Raw genomic sequence first — 24,040 nt, forward strand, 5'->3', positions numbered from 1 at the left:
CATCCCAGAGCCCTTACCCTGTGAGTGCTTCTTCACTCGTGTTTCACGTTAGCCTTGAAAATTCAGCGTAGCACAAACTCTCCCCATATACTTGGTCAATTAATAACCGACAGCAATGCTCCCTGTAGTCTAGTACAGGCTTCCACAGGTACGCTCTGTTTGCTTTTTCGATAACACCAATTAGCCTCACCTATGAATACAACCTGGAAAACATTTGCTTGAGGATTGTGTGACAAATTCCAATATTAACATGGGGGGGGGTGGCAGACAGCCGCGGTGGGGGCACCTTACTGTTTTACCTCAGACAGGTCACTCTTGTTAAGAGGCATACTGCCTCCAACAGTGAAGGCAAAACTTAAAGCCATCATGGCTTGTAGCCATTGACAACCTTGTCCGTGAATTTCTGCCTAATTCCCTTCTAAATCCATCCAGGTTTGTGGCCATTGCTGTATCTTGTGAGACCCGATTCCACAGTTTAACTGTGTGCTGGGTGGCTTGCTTTTGTCTGTCCGTTCAGCTTCATTGCGATAGTCCCAGCTTTTAGAAGTATGATGAGAGAGTCTGCCCAATTTTATCTACGCCACACATTAGCAAAGCTCTCAAGAGCTGCTACTTCCCTGATCCATGAAAGACAACTGAAGGCGGCCCTGTTTAGGGAAGTTTTTAATGTCTGACGCTGTATTGTTTTTAATATTCGGTTGGAAGCCGCCCAAATGGGCAGGGTATAAATAAATTATTATTATTATTATTATTATTATTATTATTATTATTATTATTATTATATTTGGTCTTCCTTCTGCCATGATGCTTTTCCAGGGAGGTGTTTCTCTGTGTGGAGCTGAGGGAATCTCCTCCCTAATTGTTCGAATAAATGTTGCACCTTTAGATAACTACTCAGAACACAATTTTTCTCTCTCTCTGTGTGTGTGTTTTTATGGCCCCTAAGTATTAAGAAAGAGATGGTACAAACAATCACTTATGGATTAAATGACTAAAATGATGCCATGGGTTATTTATTAATCCCGGAACTGTAAAAGCATAAAACCTTGATATTAAGAGACACCTGCCTTAGTAGACAACAACGTTCCTGAGTTCTAAGGAGAGATGGGCAACTTTCATGTAAGTAGTAATAATAATAATAATAATAATATAATAATAATAATATCTTTATTAATCTTCCCCCTTCCCTTTTGCCCATTTAGCCTTGTTCACTATGGGGGTCCAAAGATCCATTTTTTTCATGTCTGCAACCTACAGACATATGCTAAAGGGACCCGTTTTAATCAGCCAGTGCTATTTTTCTAGAAAAAGGGGTGTCAGAACTGGCCTGAACGCCTCCCTGCTCTTTCATAATGGCAATGGCGCCCACCTGAGAGGTGACAGAACTGAGTTCCTGTGAGTTCCGGCTGAGGGGGGGAAGCATTGGATTCAGCCAAAGATATGCCATCATCCCAAACTGGCTGAGCCAGGCCAGTATAAACCTCCCAAGGGGAATGTTCAGGGGTGGCGGGACTTAGCCTAGGTCCTAAGCCTGTTTTGCTTGGTCACTTGACCTGCCCATCTGGCACTGAAGACTACAGTGGTACCTCTGGTTATGAACTTAATGCGTTCTTAACCTGAAACCTTTCTTTTTTCTTTATTTTTTTTATTGATTTTCCACATTTATGACAAAAAGAAAACCCATTACAATACAATAAACTAAACAATAAACTAAACACAAAGGAAATTTGTTTTTTCAAATATCTAATTCTTGTTACATTGATAACTGACTTCCTCAAATCCCCTTTAACTGAATTTCATTGTATCACCTGTGTAACAGTTCTCCAAAATCATATTTCTGATTAAATCAACACCTTTCATTTACTATCCTCTTCTGTTTTATTAATATTCTAATCCTTAATATTTACTACCACATATTCTTATTCTACCCCTAAGCCTATTTACTACTTCCAAGAATTTTCTATTTATCTTATATTACAATATTTAGCTAAATATTATTTAAATTTCTTCCAATCCTCTTGTATCTCTTCTTCTTTCTGGTCACGGATTCTTCCAGTCAGGTCAGCCAGCTCCAAAAAATCCAACATCTTAACCTGAAACTGTTCTTAACCTGAGGTACCACTTTAGCTAATAGGGCGTCCCACAGCTGCCACGCGATTTCTGTTCTCATCCTGGGGCAAAGTTCTTAACCCGAGGTACTACTTCCGGGTTAGGAGAGTCTGTAACCTGAAGTGTTTGTGACCTGAGGTGTTTGTAACCCAAGGTACCACTATATTTTAAAGTCTTGTTTTCTGTCTGCCAGGCTGAACTGGGTTTGGATCTGGTGTAACTTTACACCGGCTTAACTTAAACAGGTTTGCTTATGCCACCTTCTCATGCATCCCAAAAGGCAATTTTGGTTCTTCTTTTGAAGCTCTCTTGGCTTCTTGGAGTTACCACAAGAGGGAATTAAAAAAGGGGAATCAGAAAATGATATTAATGCAGAGGGCTGCTTCTTAACATTACATTGTAAACAATCTAGACTTTTATGAATTCTGAACGTTCAAACTATGCAGAAGTCAAGTCTATTGGAGTTTGGTAAATGGTTTATTAAGGGTGGGGTCAGTATGGGCACACAGATTATCTGGACCATTTCTGGAGGAATAGTTGACATGGGGATTAGCTGAAAGCTGAAGAAAAGCCTTGTGGATTCAGAGCAAAAGCTTTATCTAGAACAGCAACCTGTTCTTACAGTGGCCAACCAGATGCCAAGCAGAACCTCAGCTGGTGGGCATAGTTGCGTCAAGGGTGGGATTAAGGGACACAGTTTGGCCTCCAATACACACATTTCCTGTACACATAGAGAGGGAATGAATGGGTGAATGGGACTACAGTCAAACTAGGAAAAATGCCAGGAGATACGGGTCCCGAGGTCTAAACCACTGAGCCTCTTGGGCTTGCCATCAGATGGTTGGCGGTTTGAATCCCCGCGACAGGGTGAGCTCCCGTTGCTCTGTCCCAGCTCCTGCCAACCTAGCAGTTTGAAAGCACACCAGTGCAAGTAGATAAATAGGTACCGCTCCGGTGGGAAGGTAAACGATGTTTCCGTGCGCTCTGGCTTCCATCACGGTGTTCCATTGCACCAGAAGCGGTTTAGTCCTGCTGGCCACATGACCCGGATAGCTGTCTGTGGACAAACGTCGGCTCCCTTGGCCTGAAAGTGAGATGAGCGTCACAACCCCATAGTCACCTTTGACTGGACTTACCATCCAGGGGTCCTTTACCTAACACCAGGAGATCTATTTATATAAACCTGAATTTGCCCCAATCATGTATAACACAGGAGATGGGGGTCTGGTTATTATAGCAAAAGGGGTGTGCATGTGAGGGGAGCCAAATACTCCTGCATTCATTCCCTCACTGCCCAAGACCTTTGTCCCAGAGGAACTCACTTCTGATATCATAGTTTTAACTGAGAAGAGGGGGGAAATCCTGGTAAGAAAAACCACCTGGAAGTAAGCCATGGGCAGGGAGGGTCCATACCTGAGTTGTGGAGGTCACGTTTTGCATTCAAAAAGTCTCAGAGTTGATCCCTGGTATCTCCAGTTAATAGAAAAATGAAGCAGAGCTGAAATCCCGGAGAGCTTCTGCCAGAAAGCACTGACCTGGATGGACAAATAATCTGTCCTGATGTAAGGCAGTTTCCTACACAACCCTTTTTTGCTCCAGAACAGTCACCTAGCACCCACATTTTATACTGTGATAAAGTTTTGCTATAGGGCCCATGTAAGGTAAAGGTAAAGGGACCCCTGACCATTAGGTCCAGTCATGGCCGACTCTGGGGTTGCGGCGCTCATCTCGCTTTATTGGCCGAGGGAGCCGGCGTACAGCTTCCGGGTCATGTGGCCAGCATGACTAAGCCGCTTCTGGCGAACCAGAGCAGCGCATGGAAACACCGTTTACCTTCCCGCCAGATTTACCTATTTATCTGCTTGCACTTTGACATGCTTTTGAACTGCTAGGTTGGCAGGAGCAGGGACTGAGCAATGGGAGCTCACCCCGTCGTGGGGATTCGAACCGCCGACCTTCTGATCGGCAAGTCCTAGGCTCTGTGGTTTAACCCATGGCGCCACCCGCTTCCCATTGGGCCCATGTAGCCCCATGTTAATTCTGCTCTCCAGGACAAGCTGGCAATCTTCAGATGTTTGGACTACAACTCCCATCAGCATAGCCAAAAAAAACCTCCCTGAAGTCTAGAAGCTCCTAATACAATTAATAATTAAACCCAAGTCAATGGACAATTAATCTTGTCAGCCTTGATTTGCCCAAGCTAACCTTCTGCCATCAAACTCTATTTGTTGAAACGTAAATGAGACATTTGCTGTTCAAGTCTTCAGGATTTCCTGTTCAAGTCTTTAGGATTTCCTGGTTGACTTATTGCCATAGTTTCAGTCAATATAATTTATCTAGCCCAATGCCTCTCATTATGATGTGTGTGTATGGATGCATGGGATGTGTGATTCATCTGTTACAAGGACTCCAGAGTACAGATCAGAGGAGAAATTCAGTTCATATTTAAAGGTGAGCCTACCTAATTCCACATTTACCAAAACCACATAAGAACCACAGCACAGCCATCTTTCAAGATTCTCCCCAGTTTTGCCATAGTAGCAGCCAAGTAGCGCTTACAAAATTTCATAAAAAGAGAGAGTTTGGATTTGATATCCCGCTTTATCACTACCCAAAGGAGTCTCAAAGCGGCTAACATTCTCCTTTCCCTTCCTCCCCCACATCAAACACTCTGTGAGGTGAGTGAGGCTGAGAGACTTCAGAGAAGTGTGACTGGCCCAAGGTCACCCAGCAGCTGCATGTGGAGGAGCGGGGAAGCGAACCCGGTTCCCCAGATTACGTGACTACCGCTCTTAACCACTACACCACACTGGCTCTAATATATTGAATGCTATTTTTCTAGGAAAAGTGGTGTTGGAGCTCACAATAAACTTCTCCCTTGTTCTCTTAGAATGGCAATGGTGCCTACCTGGTAGGTTCTGGAGCTAAGCTCTGGCTGGGGGGGAAAAAAGCCCTGCATATATTAGTGAAAATAAAATATCTTATTAGAGAAAACAGATTTGCAAAAATGTGTACATGAGGCAAAATCGCATGCAAAAAAATGTGTATACAGTATTAGGAGAAATTCACACAAAATGCAATCTCAGGGCCTGGGATGATGCTAACCTACAGACAACCCTATAGGTGAGTGTTTGGGTGTCAGGTGTGGCTGGTCAGGCTCAGAATGTGTCAGGGCAAAGGGCAACTGCAGGTGCCTTCTCGTTTAACCCTCAAATGCCTGCTGAAAATTTTTCTATGCTGCCAAGCTTCTATAGGCAACTAACACAGGGGTAGGCAACCTAAGACCCATGGGCCAGATGCAGCCCAATCACCTTCTCAATCCGGCCTGTGGACAGTCCAGGAATCAGCATGTTTTTACATGAGTAGAATGTGTGCTTTTCTTTAAAATGCACCTCTGAGTTATTTGTGGGGCATGAGAATTCATTCACCCCCCAAAAAAATATATAGTCTGGCCCACCACATGCTCTGAGGGACAGTGGACCAGCCCACGGCTGAAAAAGGTTGCTGACCCCTGAATTAACAGCTTTCCGTAATAGTTGGTGGTCTTTGTAAATTTTTCTGTATAAATATTCTTGTTGTAAAGGCACCTTCATATTTTTAATGGTATATAAATAGAGAGAGAAAGGCAACTGTAGGGGGAGAGCAATATGGTCACCCCCATCAATTAATGATGTCCTCTGTTTCTTAGCCAACTATTCGGCGCCACCACGATTTTGATGCCGAGCGAGATGCCAAGAAGGTCCATAAAGCTTGCAAAGGGATGGGTAAGAATCCTGCTACTTACCTTGCATGGCAATAATCCCATGCAGAGGACCAAACCCTGCCACAAAACAAGGCACTCTTGTTTAGATGGGGGGACAGTGGACGCGAGTGGCACTGTGATCTAAATCACTGAGCCTCTTGGGCTTGCTAATCAGAAGGTTGGTGGTTCAAATCTGCTCAACGGGCTCCTGCCAACCTAGCAGTTCGAAAGCACACCAGTGCAAGTAGATACATAGGTACTGCTGCGGCGGGAAGGTAAACAGTGTTTCCGTGCGCTCTGGTTTCCGTCACGGTGTCCGGTTGCACCAGAAGCAGTTTGGTCATACTACCCACATGACCTGGAAAGCTGTCTGTGGACAAACGCCAATTCCCTCAGCCTGAAAGTGAAGATGAGCGCTGCACCCCATAGTTGCCTTTGACTGGACTTAACCATTCAGGGGTCCTTTACCTCTACCTTATATCTGATTTATGGCTATGTGTGCAACATCCATTCAGTGCTAGCCCTAAACTCTCAGATTGGGAAGAAAGGGATAACTGTCCATTTTACAAGAAAGATTGGTTTCATGCTGACGTCCTCCTTTTCATATTTTCCAGGGACGGATGAAAAGGTCATTATTGAGATCTTGTCCAACCGTTCATCAGACCAGAGACAGCAAATGAAGCAGAAGTACCAAGCCATATATGGCAAGGTATTGTTGTGGGTGTATGGCCCTCGAAATGAAGACAATGTGGCCCTCGAGAGCGCAAAAGGTTCTCCACCCCTGCTGTCAGCTGTGCATTGCAGCACCCACCCACTGTTCCCACCAATCCTCTTCCTTTTTTATATATAGTTTTTATTAATTTTTTTCTAATTTACATTTCAAAGTATCCATTTGTTGTTGTTTAGTCATTTAGTCATGTCCGACTCTTCGTGACCCCATGGACCAGAGCACACCAGGCACTTCTGTCTTCCACTGCCTCCAGCAGTTTGGTCAAACTCATGCTGGTAGCTTCGAGAACACTGTCCAGCCATCTCGTCCTCTGTCGTCCCCTTCTCCTTGTGCCCTCCATCTTTCCCAAAACCAGGGTCTTTTCCAGGGAGTCTTCTCTTCTCATGAGGTGGCCAACAACCTTAAATGAATGACTTCCCTTCTTCTCTTTCCACAGTTCATTTTGCATACCATACATCCCTGCATATTTTACATGAACTAAATCATTCAGTAGTCCATAGTTACACCATCAAAACTTATTTACACTGTTGAATTTATCTTAATGGTACCAGCGTTTTTAAATGTACACAATTTTCACCCATATAATCAGTAAACATTTTCCAGTCTTCTCTAAATATATGTTCTTCTTGTTCTCATATTCTATATGTTAAATTTGCAAGCTGTGTGTATTGCATCAGTTTAGGTTGCCATTCTTCTTTGGTTGGGACCTCACACATTTTCCATTTGGGGGCTAGCAAAACATGGGCTGCATTAATAGCATACATAAACAATATTTTTTGACACCTGGGAATTTCCCTCTGAATAATCCCCAACAAAAAGGACTGGCTTTTTTGGAAAGGAACTTTTAAACATTTTTTTCAATTCATTATATATCATTTCCCAATACTCTTTTCACCTTTTACAAGAAGAAGAAGTAGAAGAGTTTGGATTTAATATCCCGTTTTATCACTACCCGAAGGAGTCTCAAAGCGGCTAACATTCTCCTTTCCCTTCCTCCCCCACAACAAACACTCTGTGAGGTGAGTGGGGCTGAGAGACTTCAGAGAAGTGTGACTAGCCCAAAGTCACCCAGCAGCTGCATGTGGAGGAGCGGGGAATCGAACCCAGTTCACCAGATTACGAGTCTACTGCTCTTAACCACTACACCACACTGGCTCCCATGTATGATAAAATGTACCCTCTACCTCATTACATCTCCAGCACTTATTTGATTCAGACTTATACATTTTAGCAAGTCCCACCGATTCTTCTCCTGTCCTCTTGACCTGTGCAAGGTGTTCTTCGCTGTGACTTAAAGGATGGCTTGTGATTATTTTTCCCCCTTGTTTTTTTTTTAGGATCTGGGGGAAGTGCTGAAAGGAGAGCTGAGTGGGGATTTCGAAAAGACTGCCCTGGCCCTGCTGGACCAGCCGTGCGACTATGAGGCCAGGCAGCTTCGGAAGGCAATGAAAGGTGTGGGGACAGATGAGTCGGTCCTGATTGAGATCCTGTGCACACGGGTCAACCAGGTAGGACCATCCGGCCTTCTGCATCACTTTTAAATGTCTTTTAACCAGATAACAACATAGAAAAAACAGCTCCTCCCGTAAAACCACCTGTTTTTCTTTTCTCTCTCTCCCAGCAAATTTTAGCCATAAAAGCTGCCTACCAAAGGAGTAAGTCATGTCTTATTTCAAGAACTCCTGCTTGAGTGAAAAGGCCCGAGCAGTCACTCTCTTCCTTTTCTTCAAAGTCTTTGACAGGGATCTGGAATCTGACGTCAAAAGCGATACCAGTGGGTCAGTGAGGAAGATACTCCTCTCTGTGTTGAAGGTGAGGAGGGGTTGGACTGTTTCTTTATCACAGAGGGGGAGAGCCTGAGTCCTGGGGACACCTGTCTGCCATTGGGGTACTCTTTTGCAGCAGTAAGGTAAAGGTAAAGGGACCCCTGACCGTTAGATCCAGTCATGACCGACTCTGGGGTGCTCATCTTGCTTTATTGGCGAGGGAGCCGACGGACATGTGGCCAGCATGACTAAGCCACTTCTGGTGAACCAGAGCAGCGCACGGAAACGCAGTTTACCTTCCTGCCGGAGCAGTGCCTATCTATCTACTTGCACTTTGACATGCTTTCGAACTGCTAGGTTGGCAGGAGCAGGGACCGAGCAACGGGAGTTCACCCCATTGTGGGGATTCGAACCGCCGATCTTCTGATCGTCAAGTCCTAGGCTCTGTGGTTTAACCCACAGCGCCACCCTCGTCCCTCTTTTGCAGCAGGGTCACCCCCAAACTGCACTGCACGGCAGATTGGGGGTTCAAATTGCTGTGCCCAGCTACTATCTCATTCTACTTAATGCACATGGATTTTCTTATCTCCTTTGTTCCTTCAAGCTACTGCTGAATGGGGAAAGCTCAAGGGGTGCAGAAGGCTTATCTTATGGGGCAAAACAAAACTGAGGAAACAACAGGGAAAGAATGAGATTTGTGCGTCTTGTTTCCAGTTTTGCTTGTCAACACTCACTAGAGGGCAGCAGAAAAACTGACGCGTCTCTTTGTCAGATGGTTTTTAAAGTTTTCAGATTAAAGGGTGCTTAATCTACACCAGCCATTTTTCCAGAGCCATCCCTGTTTGTTCACCTCCATTCTGGAGAATCTTGACAATGCACACCACTGCCTGCAACACTAAATTGTGTGCAAATTGTTCTGTTTGGTTGTGTATTCCCAACCCATCTGTACTATACATTCAAAGCAGTATCATATCATTTTAAATAGCCATAGCTTCTCCCAAGGAATCCTGGGAACTGTAGTTCATTAAGGGTGCTGAGACTTGTTAGGAGACCCTGTTCCCTTGATAGAGCTACAATATCTAGAGTTCCCCAGGAAAGAGGGATTGTTAAGCGACTCTGGGAAGAGTTCACCTGCTTCAGTTTCAATGACAGGACTCAATTCTGGAGCAAACAAATAATTTATGGGGTTAATTCCCTCACCAGCAAGTAGTAGCTGCAGACCTGAAATTAAGAAGAAGGGCTTTGAAATCAGAGGGTAGAGCTGAGGAATGCTAAAAACCATTTCCAGTAGCCCAGGGCAGGGGGAACCTTCCATACTAGAAGGAAAACAGCCTGTTCTTTGTTTGTCCTTTTTCTTAACTGGGTGCCATTTCTACCCCCAGGCTAGCAGAGATCAAGGGATGGAGACTAACGAAAACCTGGCCCAGAAAGATGCCAAGGATCTCTATGAAGTAAGCACAATAATGATATAACATAAAGAGGTGGAGCAGCTTTTATTATTACAGTGGTACCTCGGGTTACATACGCTTCAGGTTACATATGCTTCAGGTTACAGACTCCGCTAACCCAGAAATAGTGCTTCAGGTTAAGAACTTTGCTTCAGGATGAGAACAGAAATTGTGCTCTAGCGGGGCAACGACAGCAGAAGGCCCCATTAGCTAAAGTGGTGCTTCAGGTTAAGAACAGTTTCAGGTTAAGTACGGACCTCCGGAACGAATTAAGTACTTAACCCGAGGTACCACTGTATTAGGGTTCTGAAGCAAACACAGGCAGACAGCATGGTACCCTGTTATCAGCCTCAACACATTGAAATTCCATGCTATAGTCCTAGCTGGATCCCCAAACTGGTGCTTCCCCAGCTGTCCAGGTGCATTCTCTATAGAACAAGCAACAGAGAGTACATATCCTCCAACATTTCTCCGATGAAAATAGGGACATCCTATCCATGCCCTCCAACATTTCTCCAATGAAAACGTCTCCTCCAACATTTCTCTGATGAAAATAAGGGCATCGTATCCATGCCATCCAACATTTCTCCAGTGAAAATAGGGAGGTCCTAAGGAAAAGCGGGACATTCTGGGATCAAATCAGAAACCGGCACAGCTTCTGAAAATCTGGGGCTGTCCCTGAAAAGTAGGGACACTTGGAGGGTCTCAAGAGTGTTTCTCCTTCTGACCTGTGGTTGGGTGTGGTTTGCATTCCAGGTGCTTTGGTACAGCCAACCGGCCACCAGTTCCAATTAAGCAAACTCTTAATATTCACCATCAGCTAAAAGCTTCCTTGAGCATTTATCCCATTGCTAAACTGTCCTTACAAGGAAGGAGTTCCCTCCTTTGGGGTGCCTACTGTCTAAAAAATAGATATACATCACCCAGAAAAGAGGCCAAGAGTAAGCAGTGATCAGCAAAACGAACCAACAAACAGAAACACCTGATATGTGCTAACTGGTACAGATGCAAATTTAGAAATAATTAAAATTTAAACAGAGGAATACAATACATCTATCTCATCATAGCGGGGAAGCCTGTGAGGAGGTGGTCTACATGCCTCATCAGTCTGCTGCCCAGGTGCTAATGGCCAATGAGCAACTTTGAAGCTCCCGTCTTTCCTTCTCATTGTTCTTTATCTTTAAACTGGACTTTGATCCTTTAAACCAGGCTTCCTCAACCTCGGCCCTCCAGATGTTTCGAGGCTACAATTCCCACCATCCCTGACCACTGGTCCTGCTAGCTAGGGATCATGGGAGTTGTAGGCGAAAAACATCTGGAGGGCCAAGGTTGAGGAAGCCTGCTTTAAACAGAGGGCTAGCTGTTCTCCTGTTGAAAGAGGGTCTGTGGCCATTCTATCTCTACCAGACATGGGGCAGAAATTGATTCAGTTCGGGTTTAACTGTGAACCTACGTGATTCACGCATCCTGAAACAATATGCGGACTGAAAAACAGCCATCCTTTGAAATTCACGCCCCTCTGAATTTTGCAGCCCAGTTCTCCAGCCGAGTAATGTGTACCAAAAACACATATACGAGGATAGACTCTGCTGTAAAAATACACATTGGTGGAAAAAAATATACACCAAAAATCCATCATCTTAGATAAAACGGCTTTGCAAAAATCTGTATATTAGGCAAACTTGTGTTTTTGGAAAAATAGTCTGAGGAATTTTCGCATGACCCTTAAAAAAATCTGCGAACTCGTATGAAAATGTGGAGAACCTAACTTCTTATTGGGAAACTTGGGGAAAGCGAAATTGACAGATTCAACATTGCTTAATCTCTCTACCCAAAAGAACACAAACCAAGCTTGCCCCATATTTACATCCCTGTAGTTTAAATTCTTAGCCTGTTCTCAGTGGATGGGTCACAACTCCTATAGTTATAGTGGTCTTCCATCTCTGAGGCAGGAGAAGGCCGCTGGGGAACTGACGAGCTGGCTTTCAATGATGTCTTGGCAAAGAGAAACTACATGCAGCTGAGAGCTACCTTTGAAGCCTACAAACATGTGAGTACTGTTGTTCTGTTGTGGCAACTGATACTTCACCTGAAGCTCCATGCTAGTGCTAGGTAAAGGTAAAGGGACCCCTGACCTTTAGGTCCAGTCGTGGCCAACTCTGGGGTTGCAGCACTCATCTCACTTTATTGGCCGAGGGAGCCGGTGTACAGCTTCTGGGTCATGTGGCCAGCATGACTAAGCCGCTTCTGGTGAACCAGAGCAGCGCACAGAAATGCCGTTTACCTTCCCGCCGGAGCAGTACCTATTTATCTACTTGCACTCTGACGTGCTTTTGAACTGCTAGGTTGGCAGGAGCAGGGACCGAGCAGCGGGAGCTCACCCCGTCGCGGGGATTCTAACTGCTGACTTTTTGATGGGCAAGTCCTAGGCTCAGTGGTTTAACCAACAGCGCCACCCGCTACCAGTGGGTAAAATATTGGTCGAGCGTCTAGCTTTAAAGTGCAATTGCTATCCTTGCAATGAAGAATCAGCACACTGAGCTGCTTTTCTGTATGCCTGTTAAACTATTGTGTTGGCTGGTGGCCATGACCAAGGAGAACCTGGGTCTGAAGTCCAACTCGCATCACCTTTGAGCATTGACCATGTAAGCCAGGGTTTCCCCAAACTTGGGTATCCAGTGGTTGTTGGACTCCAACTCCCTTCATCCCTAGTCCTGCTAGCTAGGGGTGATGAGAGTTGTAGCCCAACAACCACTGGAGACCCAAGTTTGGGACACCAATGCAGGCTCATGAAAGTTGGAATCCAACAATGTCTTGAGGGCCACAAATTCCGTGATGAAGACACAGCACTACCAATGTGAAGAGAAGAGCCCAGCATCTTGTTCTCACAGTGGGCAACTAGATATCTGCCGTAAACCCACAAGCGGGACCTCAGTACAGCAACACTCCCCCCAGTTGTGATTCCTAGCAATTGGTATTCAGAGGCATATTATGACTAGCAGCCTTGGATTGCTGCATCCGCTATGAGACCTTTTACAGCTGCCCAAGTTGGTGGACATCACTACCTCTTGTTGAAAAGTGCCATACGTAGCTGAATGGCAGAGCAAATGCTTTGCACCAAGAAAAGTCCCAGGTTCGGTCCCTCGCATCTCCAGGTATGGCCGGGAAAATTGAAATATTGAAATTGAATTGAAATACTTTATTGTCACTTGCACAACTTGTATACAGTGAGATTACATGAGCACCCCCCACTCAGCTCTCTTAGTCTTAATTCCCCTCGTTTACTGACGCACACCCACCAAACCTGAAAGTCAGTTGCCCTGTTGTTATCTTTTCTTTCAGCAGCCTAGCAGCCCATGGATAGAAGCTGTTCTTTACCCTGTTGGTGTGACTAATCATGCTTCTATATCTTCTGCCTGAGGGCAGGAGATCAAGAAAGTGCCGGCCAGGGTGTGAATCATCCCTGAGAATTTTCCTCACTCTCCTGAGGCAATGTTCTTCCGCTATTTCATCCAGCGGATTCACGGGGCAGCCCATAATATCTTGTGCTGTATTCACCACCCTCCGTAGGAACTTCCTATCAGTTGATGTCAAACCAGCGTACCACACTGTGATGCAGTATGAAAGGACACTTTCTACTGCTGACCGGTAGAAGGAGGTCATCAAATGTTGATTGACATCGTTCTTTCGCAATACTCTGAGGAAATGGAGTCTCTGTTGGGCTTTCTTAACCACCTGGGTTGTATTTATTTTCCAAGTAAGGTCTTCACTGAGATAAACTCCTAGGAATTTAAAGGAAGAGACTCTCTCCACACAGTCCTCCCCGATGTACAGCGGGGCTAGTTCTCCTCTCTTCCTCTGAAAGTCCAACACCATCTCCTTTGTCTTGCTGATATTAAGGTGCAAGTTTTTCCCTAGGCACCATGTAGATATTTTTTGGACCAGTCTGGAATCCTGGAGAGCCCCTGTCAGTCAGCGTCCACGAGACTGAGCTAGATGGAGCAATGGTCTGACTCAGTACAAGGCTGCTTTCTCTGTAGTGGCAAATTCCACAGTTAAATCCTTCACTGTGCGAAGAAGGGCCATTTCCACTTTGCTGAACGCTACTGTTGTAAACAAAAATTGCCCTTTTCCCTTATGGGGTATCCAAGAGCCCGTATAGAGTCCTTACATAGGTTCCCTATTGGTAGGAGAAGATAACAGAGGCCAACCAGAGAATATTGAGAAGCAAAGCAGCTAGTAAGCTTGATCTTTATTGATCTGTTGCAACAGGGTGCTCCCCTCACACGCAGGAAAGGAGGAGGAACCCTGAAAAATGGCACGCAAGGCTTTTGATATTCCCACCCTGTAGATCAAGACCACCCCCCAGAAACATCATACATACATCACAGAAGGGGTGTAACCTAAGACCACCCGTCAGATACATCATACCTACATCACAGAAAAGGCGGTCTTAAAGCAGAAATTTGAATATTGTTTTTCTCCTGTTGTTGTTTATCTCCTGTCTGACAGGTTACTTGATTGGATTGCCTGGGTAGCCTGGCTAGTGTTTTGTAATGATAAATACTTAGTTCCTGGGCCACGTCGCAGGCACACACCCTATTCATATCTTAAATGTGCCCTTAAGACAGGATTTGTGAGGAAAGAGACAATGGGGAGGTTTCCCACTTTGACCTTGCAGAGAAAACATTTGCTCAGTTTAGGAATCAAAATGGTTCCAGGTTGGTCTTCCTGTGCTGATCTATGTACGTACTTGGTTGGTATATTTATGAACATTACCATATATCTAAGACCATAAAATTCCTATAACACTACTAATATACCACCACCACCAACAGTGGACAATAAGGTCCCACCCATCCAGCGGTGAATCAATCCTTAATTTATCCCAGGACAAGCAAGGGAGGGAGAGGAGAGAAAGGGAGGCAGGGAAACAAGAGAATAATATGGGTCATTTGTGCGGCAGTTAGTTCAGTTACCCACCTCCTTCGAGGAAGGCTGGGATGAAATGCAATTTCAAAAAGTGTTGTTTTAACTAAACCCTAAGCCTATTTAGATTAAGTTTAAAGTTATTTAAACACCTCGTTTTGCTTAAGCAAATACATTAGACTCTAAAAATAAGTGAAATAAAAAAATTCCTTCCTGTAGCACCTTAAAGACCAACTAAGTTAGTTCTTGGTATAAGCTTTCGTGTGCATGCACACTTCTTCAGATACACTGAAACAGAAGTTACCAGATCCTTCTATATATTGAGAAGGTGGGGAGGGGTATTACTTAGAAGGGTGGTGGGAATCGGAGATTGGCAGATAGCTGAGATGAGCCTGTTGACAACTCTTAACGACTGTAATAGGTCTTACAGGAAAAGGCAAGGGGTGAGAAGGTGAGAAATGGCTTAGTCATGTATAATGAGATAAGAATCCGATGTCTCTGTTCAGACCAGGTTTCTCCATTGTTTTAAGTTTGGTAATGAGTTGTAATTCAGCAGCTTCTCTTTCCAGTCTATTTCTGAAATTCCTTTGTAGTAAAACAGCTACTTTGAGATCTTGTATAGAATGTCCTGGGAGATTGAAGTGTTCTCCTACTGGTTTCTCTGTTTTGTGATTCTTGATGTCAGATTTATGTCCGTTTATTCTTTGGCGTAAGGTTTGGCCTGTTTGTCCAATATAGAGAGCTGAAGGACACTGTTGGCATTTGATGGCATACACAATGTTAGACGATGAGCAATTAAATAGTCCCGAGATGGTATGTGTGATGTTGTTGGGGCCAGTAATGGTGTTGTCCGGGTGTATGTGGCAGCAAAGTTGGCATCTGGGTTTATTGCAGGCTCTGGTGCCAGTGTCCGTGTTAAGTCTGGTTGTAGTATTATTGTGCGTTAGGAGTTGTTTAAGATTGGGTGGCTGTCTGTAGGCAATGAAAGGTCTTCCTCCCAGAGCTTGAGAGAGAACTGTCGTTGTCCAGGAGAGGTTGTAGATCTCTGATGATGCGTTGAACTGTTTTAACTTGGGAGCTGTATGTGATGACTAGTGGAGTTCTGTTATTTTCTTTTTTGGGTCTGTCTTGCAGCAAGTTCTCTCTGGGTATCAGTCTGGCTCTGTTGATCTGTTGTCTAACTTCATCTGCTGGGTATTTTAGTTCTGAGAAGGTTTGCTGTAGATCTCTTAGGTGAGAGTCTCTGTCTGTAGAATGGGAACAGATGCGGCTGTAACGTAGTGCCTGGCTATATACAATGGACTGTTTGGTATGTTTGGGATGGTAGCTAGAGGCATGTAGATATGTTTGTCGGTCAGTTGGTTTACGGTATAAGGTGGTGTCTATGTGTCCATCCTGTATTTTTATAGTAGTGTCCAAAAAATGTATTTCTTGCATAGATTGATTCATTGTAAGGTTGATTGTGGGGTGAAAATCATTGAATTTCTGGTGAAAGGTGTCCAGGGTCTGTTGACCATGTGTCCAGATGATAAAAATATCGTCAATGTATCGTAGGTACAAGAGAGGTTTGAGTGGGTAGGAGTTTAGGAAACGTTGTTCTAAATCTGCCATGAAGATGTTGGCATACTGTGGGGCCATGCGGGTGCCCATTGCTGTGCCGCTGATCTGAAGGAACAGGTCATCACCGAATTTGAAGTTGTTGTGGGTAAGGACAAATTGGCAGAGTTTGGTGGCAAGGTCCGCTGTGGTTTTATCTGAAATGGTGTTCCTTATAGCTTGTAAACCATCGTTGTGTGGGATGTTGGTATACAGAGATTCCACGTCCATAGTAGCTAGTATAGTATTGTTGGGAAGATTATTTAAAGATTGTGTCCAGATGATAAAAATATCGTCAATGTATTGTAGGTACAAGAGAGGTTTGAGTGGGTAGGAGTTTAGGAAACGTTGTTCTAAATCTGCCATGAAGATGTTGGCATACTGTGGGGCCATGCGGGTGCCCATTGCTGTGCCGCTGATCTGAAGGAACAGGTCATCACCGAATTTGAAGTTGTTGTGGGTAAGGACAAATTGGCAGAGTTTGGTGGCAAGGTCCGCTGTGGTTTTATCTGAAATGGTGTTCCTTATAGCTTGTAAACCATCGTTGTGTGGGATGTTGGTATACAGAGATTCCACGTCCATAGTAGCTAGTATAGTATTGTTGGGAAGATTATTTAAAGATTGTATACAATCTTTAAATAATCTCTGTATACCAACATCCCACACAACGATGGTTTACAAGCTATAAGGAACACCATTTCAGATAAAACCACAGCGGACCTTGCCACCAAACTCTGCCAATTTGTCCTTACCCACAACAACTTCAAATTCGGTGATGACCTGTTCCTTCAGATCAGCGGCACAGCAATGGGCACCCGCATGGCCCCACAGTATGCCAACATCTTCATGGCAGATTTAGAACAACGTTTCCTAAACTCCTACCCACTCAAACCTCTCTTGTACCTACGATACATTGACGATATTTTTATCATCTGGACACATGGTCAACAGACCCTGGACACCTTTCACCAGAAATTCAATGATTTTCACCCCACAATCAACCTTACAATGAATCAATCTATGCAAGAAATACATTTTTTGGACACTACTATAAAAATACAGGATGGACACATAGACACCACCTTATACCGTAAACCAACTGACCGACAAACATATCTACATGCCTCTAGCTACCATCCCAAACATACCAAACAGTCCATTGTATATAGCCAGGCACTACGTTACAGCCGCATCTGTTCCCATTCTACAGACAGAGACTCTCACCTAAGAGATCTACAGCAAACCTTCTCAGAACTAAAATACCCAGCAGATGAAGTTAGACAACAGATCAACAGAGCCAGACTGATACCCAGAGAGAACTTGCTGCAAGACAGACCCAAAAAAGAAAATAACAGAACTCCACTAGTCATCACATACAGCTCCCAAGTTAAAACAGTTCAACGCATCATCAGAGATCTACAACCTCTCCTGGACAACGACAGTTCTCTTTCTCAAGCTCTGGGAGGAAGACCTTTCATTGCCTACAGACAGCCACCCAATCTTAAACAACTCCTAACCCACAATAATACTACAACCAGACTTAACACGGACACTGGCACCAGAGCCTGCAATAAACCCAGATGCCAACTTTGCTGCCACATACACCCGGACAACACCATTACTGGCCCCAACAACATCACACATACCATCTCGGGACTATTTAATTGCTCATCGTCTAACATTGTGTATGCCATCAAATGCCAACAGTGTCCTTCAGCTCTCTATATTGGACAAACAGGCCAAACCTTACGCCAAAGAATAAACGGACATAAATCTGACATCAAGAATCACAAAACAGAGAAACCAGTAGGAGAACACTTCAATCTCCCAGGACATTCTATACAAGATCTCAAAGTAGCTGTTTTACTACAAAGGAATTTCAGAAATAGACTGGAAAGAGAAGCTGCTGAATTACAACTCATTACCAAACTTAAAACAATGGAGAAACCTGGTCTGAACAGAGACATCGGATTCTTATCTCATTATACATGACTAAGCCATTTCTCACCTTCTCACCCCTTGCCTTTTCCTGTAAGACCTATTACAGTCGTTAAGAGTCGTCAACAGGCTCATCTCAGCTATCTGCCAATCTCCGATTCCCACCACCCTTCTAAGTAATACCCCTCCCCACCTTCTCAATATATAGAAGGATCTGGTAACTTCTGTTTCAGTGTATCTGAAGAAGTGTGCATGCACACGAAAGCTTATACCAAGAACTAACTTAGTTGGTCTTTAAGGTGCTACAGGAAGGAATTTTTTTATTTCGACTATGGCAGACCAACACGGCTACCCATCTGTATCTAAAAATAAGGCTTGCCTCGAGCTCACAAGCTCTTTACCCCTGACTACTCGCTAAAGTTACCAACTGACTGGCCGAAGGTGGTCTGGCTTTTACACAAAATATCTTTTGTGCAAAAGCTAGGATTCGGAGCCGGCTGCCAGGTTTTTGTTTTTAATAGTTAAGGTGGAATTTCGGTTATATTTAAGCAGAGCTTCAAAATCGGTGACAGGGTTTAGGCCAGTAGCAAAGGGAAGAGATTCTGACTAAACATGAGGAAGAACTTTCTGGTGGTAAGAACTGTTCAACAGTGGAATGGACAGCCTCAGGAGGTGGTAGACTCCATTGGAAGTTTTAAAGCAGAGATTAGCTGTGATTCCTGCATTTTGCAAGGGGTCGGTCTAGATGACTCTCAGGATCCCTTCCAACGCTGTGATTCTATGATTTCGTAATAATAATATTATTATAATAATTTATTATTTCTACCCCGCCCATCTGGCTGAGTTTCCCCAGCCACTCTGGGTGGCTTCCAATCGAGTGTTAAAAACAATGCAGCGTTAAATATTAAAAACTTCCCTAAACAGGGCTGCCTTCAGATGTCTTTTAAAGATAAGATAGCTGCTTATTTCCTTCACACCTGAAGGGAGGGCGTTCCACAGGGTAGGTGCCACTACCGAGAAGGCCCTCTGTCTGGTTCCCTGTAACCTCACTTCTCGCAATGAGGGAACCGCCAGAAGGCCCTTGGCACTGGATCTCAGTGTCCGGGCTGGATGATGGAGGTGGAGACGCTCCTTCAGGTATACAGGACCAAGGTGTGTGCTTGAATTCCAGAGTCCCTACACATACTCTAAGCAGACAAGTTCTTCCTTTCCCCACCTTCCCACTGACAGCATATATATTTTTGTACCAGGCTAAAGGGGAAAGAGCAGGAACCCCTGCTTGCCCCCCCCCCAAAAAAAGCAGTGGCAATGCCGCATGGTATCTCTGTACTAAACTCTGCGCTACAAAGAGCAGTTATGAGGTTTCTTTGTTTATTGCACCGTAGCTGACTGGCAAAGATATTGAAGATGCCATTAAGAGCGAAACTTCTGGAGACCTTGAGAAGGCCTATCTAACTCTTGGTAAAAACAAAGGCTTTTTAATATATATATTTTAAATCATCATCTCTTGAAGTGACTCTATTTGTTACACTGGATGAAATCATGAGTGGGGAGGGGATCATATTCTGGAACCCAAAGCCCTTCTGACGCAGCCCCTTCTAAAATTATAATTTGCCTTTATAGCACAATTCAAACTTCAGATCTCCCGGGATGAGCGGAGTTTGGAATAGGTGGGTTGGCTTGTCTCACCTGAGCCCAGCAGATCTTGGGGAAGGGTCCTGGCTCAGCAGTTAAGCTAAGCATTTGCTCTGCATGCTGAGCCCAGTCTAAAACCCCAGATAGCTGCTGCCTGTCCGTGTAGACAATATTGTTCTACAGTGAGTCAACAGTCTGATTCAGTATAAGGCAGCTTCCTATGTCCCCATGCAGCTCAACTTGACTGAACCAGGGCTCAACCAGTGGAATGTATGCCACTGTAACTCCCCCAGAATGGGTGTTCCAGAGGGACAGGAGGGTCAAGGAGGACCCACACCTATTCCAGGTGACCCGGGGCCCAAAACTCAGGCTGACTCTCACCTGCCAGCTGCACCAACAGTAGCCCCTGCCCAGCAACTACTGCCTGAGGAAACTCAGACCATCATTTTCCCCTCTGCATCTGATTCATTGGCTGCATATTTTCATTCTCGATGGCACCATTGCGGGTCCTCGTGGGATGTTTTTCTTTAGTAAGATGTGCCAGGGACTGCCAAGCCTATTTCGCCACTCGCCTGTATGAGTCCATGAAGGGCGCAGGAACCGACGAGGAGACCTTGATTCGCATCCTGGTGACGAGGGCTGAGGTAAGCCGTTTGGGGATTCTTAAATTCTTGTGTGAATGTGTTATCGTTGCAGTAAGTACCACCTTTAAAAGTGACCGGATAGAAAGAGGGGAGCACGGACATCACTTGTGTAGCATGCTTGTCACCCTAATAATATGCAGTAGCTCTGCTAGCACCAGTGGCCTGATGATTTTCAGCTTGTGGTCACTTGAAGGTGGGCTTTTTCACTCATGGACACAAGTGAAATATGAAAATCCCCCAACAGTATTGGCATTCTGCCGGCTCACAAAGGCACACCTCTTTAGGCAACCATTCCGCTGAACTTAAACTTCCTGATTTAATTGTGCCAACAGTCTGCTACGTAAGTAGACCTATGAAAACATTGTTTTGACTTTATGTTGATGCTTTAATTGGGGAGCCCCTAACACATAAACTAAGGAGGCAGGCTTGTTTTGCTGTGTATTTTAATTGATTTTGATGGTGATTTTAAAATGCCTAGAAGCCTTTTATTTTATTTTATTTATTTTATAAATATCCTGCCTTTCCTCCCAAAAAGTGCCCAGGGCAGCAATCATAGCCAGAATTTAAAAGCAAAAACATTCTACAATGGTTACAACTTTCTAAACACAATTTTTTAAAAAACTGGGCATATAAGCAGTAAATAAATTAATTTAAAAATGAATAATAAGTAGGTTATATCAGTACAGATTCATGCCCATAGGGCACCTGGCATAAGCAGTAATCAGAATGTAGTAAGCGAGCACATTGGCATCAAGGGGTATGACTAATGGGCACAATTCCGCCCACCCTCTCACATGTTCACTGAATATATTGGGAAGTGGGTGTCCTTGCAGGTCTCCTGATAGTCCATGCAGAAATATGATTAAAGCCACCTACGAAATTTGAATAGCCCACTGTTCCTCTCCCCCTTTCCTTTTGGCGCAGTAATTTCATTCATTTACAAAGGTAAGGCCTATCAACCTGGAAAAACGGCAGTTTTTCTGGTTTCCTCTCAAGCCCTCTCAAGCCCAGAATACCTCACTCCACGGAAGGACCCAATTTCCTTTGTCAGGGCGAGGGTTGCTCCTGCATCATTGGCAGTTGGGTTTTTTATAGTTTGTTCCGATCCTTGCCTATATATGGACGGGGATTGGGGTTCACAAGCAACAGCCAGAAAAGTTTAACTGGAGTGTGTCCTGGGAGAGCTCATTTATCTTCTCCTGCTATTTCTCACCTATGGCTCCAAAGAGTATGCTCTGGCATGTCAAGCTTTTGACCCCAGGGCTCCTAATCTCTTCTCATTTGCTTTCAAGATTGACCTTCAGACAATCAAGGAGAGGTTTCAGCAGATGTACAGCAGGTCTCTGGCCGAAGCCATCCGATCCGAGACGTCGGGAGATTTCAGGAAACTGCTGCTCTCCCTACTGCACTGAGACCTTGTTGAAAAGAGGGGTGCCGAAATAAATGGCGCAGATATAGATATAGATATATGAAGAAGGAGTTTTTAAATAGCTCTGGCAGATTACTACTTCAATTGTAGGTTTGTGTGGTTTTTTTAATGAAGACAATGAGCAGAATTCTTTGCAATGTTGGCCCTACCATTGGGCAAAGTCAAGAGGCAGCCTCGGGCGGCTGATACAGAGTGTCAATAAACAGCAACATAATGTTAGTAATTGGATATATTGTTGTTGTATTTTTTATTTCCAAGATCAGGCACGCTGGATTTTTCGTTACAGCTTTGCCAGAAAATCTGCTCTTTTCCTTGGAGGGGAGGCAAAGTGGCAATTGCTCCTCTCTCTCAAGAAGCACAATGTTGTGGACTGACCCCGCTTACCAAACTTAGCGGTTCTTGAAATAGGAGCTAGGCCTCCCCACAGAGCTGGAGGGACAGTAGCCAGCATAGACTCAGCTTTCCCTCTGAACCTATCCCATGAGGTGACTAGATCTGGCCAGGAACCAGAGGGCCTATTCTTGGGATGACTCTTACTTCTGGGAGCCCATGGGAGGGAGCGTTTAGGTTCAAAGTCCTACCTGTGTTATAGCTCACCGTGTTACCACATGTCAAGCACTCCATGCATTTAAAGCACAATGATACCACTTTAAACCATCATGGCTTCCCCCAAAGAATTAAGGGAGCTATTTTTCATTAAGGATGCTGAGAGTTGTTAGGAGACCCCCTATTCCCTCATTCCACAGTGGGTGGCGCTGTGGGTTAAACCACAGAGCCTAGGGCTTGCCAATCAGAAGGTCAGCGGTTCAAATCACCGCGACGGGGTGAGCTCCCGTTGCTCGGCCCCTGCTCCTGCCAACCTAGCAGTTCGAAAGCACATCAAAGTGCAAGTAGATAAATAGGTACCACTCCGGCGGGAAGGTAAACAGCGTTTCCGTGTGTTGCTCTGGTTCGCCAGAAGTGGCTTAGTCATACTGACCACATGACCCGGAAGCTGTACGCCGGCTCCCTCAGCAACCCAGAGTTGTAAACGGTCAGGGGTCCCTTTACTTTTACCTTTATTCCCTCCCCAGAGCTACTTTTCCCAGAGTGGTTTAGCAATCAGTCCTTTTGCACAGGAAGGCTAATGCAATGATCCCCACGATCTGAACCCTCAGCCTTGTAAAATGCGAGGCACAGTGACCCCCATTAATGCAAAACTAAAAATACTTGGAAATACTTTATTGTCACTTGTACAACTTGTATACAGTGAGATTACATGAGCACCCCCCACTCAGCTCTCTTAGCCTTAATTCCCCTCGTTTACTGACACACACCACCAAACCCAAAAGTCAGTTGCCCTGTTGTTATCTTTTCATTCAGATTTTCCAAGTAAGGTCTTCACTGAGATAAAGGCAGATTAGTAGGCACTTTGCAAATCAGCACGGCAACTCCTTCCCACATTCACCTGGTAAGGAGCCCCACTGACCCCAGTGGAACTTGCTTTCAGGCAAACATTCATGTAATGGAATTGCATAAGCAATGAGTCGCCGTAGGAGGTCAGTGGGGCGAAGCACCTATTTTTCCGTTCTATTCTCGCACTGTAAAGTGTGTCGTGGGCAGCTGTGATGTTGGACACAAGAAAATGTTGCAAGATGAACCGTCTTTCAGGGCAGAACTGAACATCGCAAGAAGCAAAACAAAAAACAAGTGTTGCTGCCAAACGAAAAACAAAATAAAGAAACCCACCAGCGTCTTAAGTTTCTTATTTCTCCTCCAAACCAGCTTGGATAACTTAACCCGTGTGCCCTCTTGGCTTCCTGACGCTATGTCATATTTCCCTGCCCTACATCTTTGACATCCACTGGTGGGGGTGGCTGAAGCATGTAGCATACAGTGGTACCTCGGGTTACATATGCTTCAGGTTACATACACTTCAGGTTACAGACTCCACTAACCCAGAAATAGTGCTTCAGGTTAAGAACTTTGCTTCAGGATGAGAACAGAAATCGTGCTATGGCGGCGCGGCAGCAGTGGGAGGCCCCATTAGCTAAAGTGGTACCTCAGGTTAAGAACAGTTTCAGGTTAAGAACAG

The 24,040-nt window shown here is 44.7% G+C and overlaps 1 protein-coding gene across 4 annotated transcripts; it reads left to right on the top strand.

Annotated features, from left to right (window-relative positions):
• The first annotated feature begins 1,044 nt into the window (after nt 1-1,044).
• Nucleotides 1,045-22,194, top strand: ANXA13 (annexin A13). Of its 4 annotated transcripts, none has more exons than XR_013988290.1 (11): nt 1,045-1,119; nt 5,798-5,873; nt 6,466-6,560; nt 7,919-8,089; nt 8,203-8,236; nt 8,314-8,393; nt 9,730-9,798; nt 11,744-11,845; nt 19,644-19,719; nt 20,429-20,537; nt 21,830-22,194. XR_013988290.1 is itself a non-coding variant. In XM_081012805.1 (11 exons), exons 1-11 carry the CDS (start codon nt 1,105-1,107, stop codon nt 21,947-21,949), a joined length of 951 nt encoding a protein of 316 aa, XP_080868931.1. In that variant the 5' UTR covers nt 1,045-1,104; the 3' UTR covers nt 21,950-22,194. The 4 variants fall into 4 exon arrangements, 3 of the variants coding, with proteins under 3 accessions (XP_080868931.1, XP_080868932.1, XP_080868933.1); XM_081012805.1 differs by having other exon boundaries at nt 20,425-20,537; XM_081012806.1 differs by lacking the exon at nt 11,744-11,845 and having other exon boundaries at nt 20,425-20,537.
• The last annotated feature ends 1,846 nt before the right edge of the window (nt 22,195-24,040 follow it).

This window comes from Podarcis pityusensis (assembly GCF_964106645.2).
Source record: "Podarcis pityusensis genome assembly, chromosome: 7".
Classification (NCBI taxonomy): Eukaryota; Metazoa; Chordata; class Lepidosauria; order Squamata; family Lacertidae; genus Podarcis; species Podarcis pityusensis.

What these genes read in the sequence shown, in the direction of transcription:
- ANXA13 (XM_081012805.1), top strand. An exon ending in TAAAGCTTGCAAAGGGATGG is followed by an intron (nt 5,874 to 6,465) that starts GTAAGAATCCTG and finishes CATATTTTCCAG; the next exon opens with GGACGGATGAAAAGGTCATT. An exon ending in TACTCCTCTCTGTGTTGAAG is followed by an intron (nt 8,394 to 9,729) that starts GTGAGGAGGGGT and finishes TTCTACCCCCAG; the next exon opens with GCTAGCAGAGATCAAGGGAT.